At 43.7% G+C, this 3,180-nt stretch overlaps 2 protein-coding genes across 2 annotated transcripts; one reads left to right on the top strand and one right to left on the bottom strand.

The window, feature by feature from the left end:
- Window positions 1-1,159: 1,159 nt before the first annotated feature.
- LOC128843766 (targeting protein for Xklp2-A-like) lies at window positions 1,160-1,845 on the bottom strand (the record flags this gene model as incomplete). The annotated part of the gene is made up of 1 exon (XM_054040869.1): window positions 1,160-1,845. A coding segment is annotated over one exon (432 nt), but the record flags the coding sequence as incomplete, so codon positions are not given.
- Window positions 1,846-1,852: 7 nt separating this feature from the next.
- On the top strand, window positions 1,853-2,948 carry LOC128843801 (targeting protein for Xklp2-A-like). Its single transcript, XM_054040919.1, is given in 2 exon segments — window positions 1,853-2,056; window positions 2,059-2,948. Coding segments are annotated over 2 exon segments (762 nt in total). The 5' UTR covers window positions 1,853-1,882; the 3' UTR covers window positions 2,647-2,948.
- The last annotated feature ends 232 nt before the right edge of the window (window positions 2,949-3,180 follow it).

Here is a 3,180-nt window from a genome sequence, read left to right as displayed (position 1 = left end):
CACCCTCCTGTGCAATGTGGATTTGAGGACTTCAGTAACTCAGACAGAGGTTATGGGCCTACTACAGGTCTGGGTGTATGGGGTTCTGTGGCCTGCAAAGTGCAGGAGGTCAGACTAGATGATCATGATAGTTCCTGTTGGCCTTAAAGTCTATGAGTCAAACCCGAGCAGACCATTTAAAAAGATAGGGATGGAGAATATGGAGCCAGATCTTCAGCTCATATAAATCAGCATAACTCTACTGAAGTCAGTAGGGCTATGCTGATTTACAACAGCTGAAGATTTGGCTTGTGAACTGATACCACTCCTAAGCCACAACTACTTCTACTTGGTTAATTATGTAGTCTTACCTTCAGCTGCTGGATTCAGGATAAATTGATCTATCAGCTGCCATGGAAAAATAGATTTAAAAAAATCCAACCTCAACAATGCAAAACCATATATTAAAAGTTTTAGCATTAGCATCGCAAATACTATATTATTTTTATATCAAATGCAAGTAATGTCCATCTTCCCTGACTAAAGCAGGCCACCCACCTCTCCCATGTAAACATAAAATATTGCTCTTGTTGTTATGGTCAGGATCAGTAAACAGAGAGCAGGAAGAAGATGGCTTGGAAAAAGTAATCAGCCAGTAATTATGTTAAGGAAAATTACAATCTTGTATGGAAACCATTAAACACAAGCCAACATTGCTTTGCAAATAGTGTCTTGTTGTTTTACAACTGGAAAAAATCAGTCATATATAGCAAGACGACGTTACACAACTTAACAATCCATTATAATTTGCAGGCAATGCCAAAGGCCCCTAGACCACTTTAACAGAACTAACAAAACAAAAACCTAAAAAAAAAAAAAAAAAAAAAAGAGAGAGAGAGAGAGAGAAAAGGAAGGGAGCCTGTAGAAAAAGCCAAAGAGCCAGCAAACTAAACTTAACAAATATGTAACCCTTCTGCCAGGTGGAGCCAGCAGAAACAAAGGCTGGGTTCAGTACCTAAGAGTTCCTTTTCACCAGTACAACACAAAACCAGCTTGAACCCCCACCCAGTGATCTAGGACAATTACAAACCACCCTCTGGGCACCTCTAAGAGGCAATGCTTCCCCTCTCGCAAGCACAGAATCTGAGTGTAGCAAAAACTTTTATTAAAAGGAGTTAATTCGTGTACTATTAAAACCTGGCTCGGTCTTTAAGAGGAACATCTCTACATGTTGAGTGAAGCCACATGACTGGTGATCTCTATCCAGGCACAGCACATTTCAGCCATTTGCCTCTGTGAAATTGTTAAAGCTACTCAATATCAAATAAAATAATGGAGGCCGGCATTAATTTAAGAGGAGTCCCAAGTTAGATGCATGTGTTTTCTCTATACCCAAGAGGCTGGGAAAGGAGGGCTCCTACACATTGGTGCAGATCAACACCGAAATCGGTCAGAAAAGTTTGGAGACTTTGGCACTGTCAGAGGCTGGTCACTTGGCTTCACCTCCAGACTGCGGTACTTGCGAACTGGATTTGCCTTGTGTACCAGTTCCTGTCTCAGCCTGGAGAGTTCTTCTTTCTCCCGCTCAGCCTCCTGCTGTCTTTCCTCTTCTTGAAGCTTCTCTTTTTCAGTTTCCAACATAGCGAGTCGCTTTTCGAACTCTTGACGCTCTTTTGCTCTCTTTTCTGTCGCCAGCTCAAAGCTTTCAGCAACTATGGAACCAGAAAGGTTCTCTGCTATTGGCTTGCTGTCCTTCTTTGGCACAAAAGGCTCCTGGTGCACAATGGTGTTTGGATTAGCTTTGAAGCACGCTGCCTCTTTCTGCCGTTTCAGGTCTTCTTTGATCTGTTGCTGCCAATTCTGCAACAAATCCCCAGCCTTTGCACTGAAGAACAGAGTCCGAATGCCTGGTAGCGAGGAAGAAAAGAGAGAGGAGGTGGTCCCGGTGATCAAAGCTAACCCCATGCCACACTATGGAGTGCCCTTCAAACCTAAAGCCCCCGAGCAGAGGCATGTGGAAGTGTGCCCCTTCTCTTTTGACTCTCGTGACAGAGAGAGGTGGATGCAAAAGGAGAAAAAAAAAAAATAGAAGAGCTGCAGAAAGAGGAGGTACCGAAGTTCAAAGCACTACCCCTGCCTCAGTTTGACCACATCAACTTGCCACAAAAAAAAGTGAAGAACACAACACAACCAGAGCCCTTCCATCTGCAGACAGATGAACGGGGAGCTACCAAGTTGCAGAATTGGCAGCAACAGATCAAAGAAGACCTGAAACGGCAGAAAGAGGCAGCGTGCTTCAAAGCTAATCCAAACACCATTGTGCACCAGGAGCCTTTTGTGCCAAAGAAGGACAGCAAGCCAATAGCAGAGAACCTTTCTGGTTCCATAGTTGCTGAAAGCTTTGAGCTGGCGACAGAAAAGAGAGCAAAAGAGCGTCAAGAGTTCGAAAAGCGACTCGCTATGTTGGAAACTGAAAAAGAGAAGCTTCAAGAAGAGGAAAGACAGCAGGAGGCTGAGCGGGAGAAAGAAGAACTCTCCAGGCTGAGACAGGAACTGGTACACAAGGCAAATCCAGTTCGCAAGTACCGCAGTCTGGAGGTGAAGCCAAGTGACCAGCCTCTGACAGTGCCAAAGTCTCCAAACTTTTCTGACCGATTTCGGTGTTGATCTGCACCAATGTGTAGGAGCCCTCCTTTCCCAGCCTCTTGGGTATAGAGAAAACACATGCATCTAACTTGGGACTCCTCTTAAATTAATGCCGGCCTCCATTATTTTATTTGATATTGAGTAGCTTTAACAATTTCACAGAGGCAAATGGCTGAAATGTGCTGTGCCTGGATAGAGATCACCAGTCATGTGGCTTCACTCAACATGTAGAGATGTTCCTCTTAAAGACCGAGCCAGGTTTTAATAGTACACGAATTAACTACTTTGCATACTTTAATAAAATAAAAGGTGTTCTGCCAGGAAAAAAAAAAAAAAAAAAATATTAAAAGGAGGTAACTCAGCATTAATTTGGGAAAACTCCACAACTAGGCTACATAAACATAAACCATGAGCAAAAGACCCACCCGCAAGTAAGTTGGGCAGTGTCCTTTTTCCCTCAGGTTCTTAAGTCCAGCAACCCAAAAGTCCCTTTAACATGCCCATCCTTTCTCTGAACCCCACTTACAGTTGCTGTCCTTGGCCAGTGCAGCCCCA

This window comes from Malaclemys terrapin, chromosome 9 (genome assembly GCF_027887155.1).
Source record: "Malaclemys terrapin pileata isolate rMalTer1 chromosome 9, rMalTer1.hap1, whole genome shotgun sequence".
NCBI classification, from domain to species: Eukaryota; Metazoa; Chordata; order Testudines; family Emydidae; genus Malaclemys; species Malaclemys terrapin.
The sequence above is the reverse complement of the archived record's forward strand: the minus strand, read 5'-3'. Positions and strand labels throughout refer to the sequence as shown.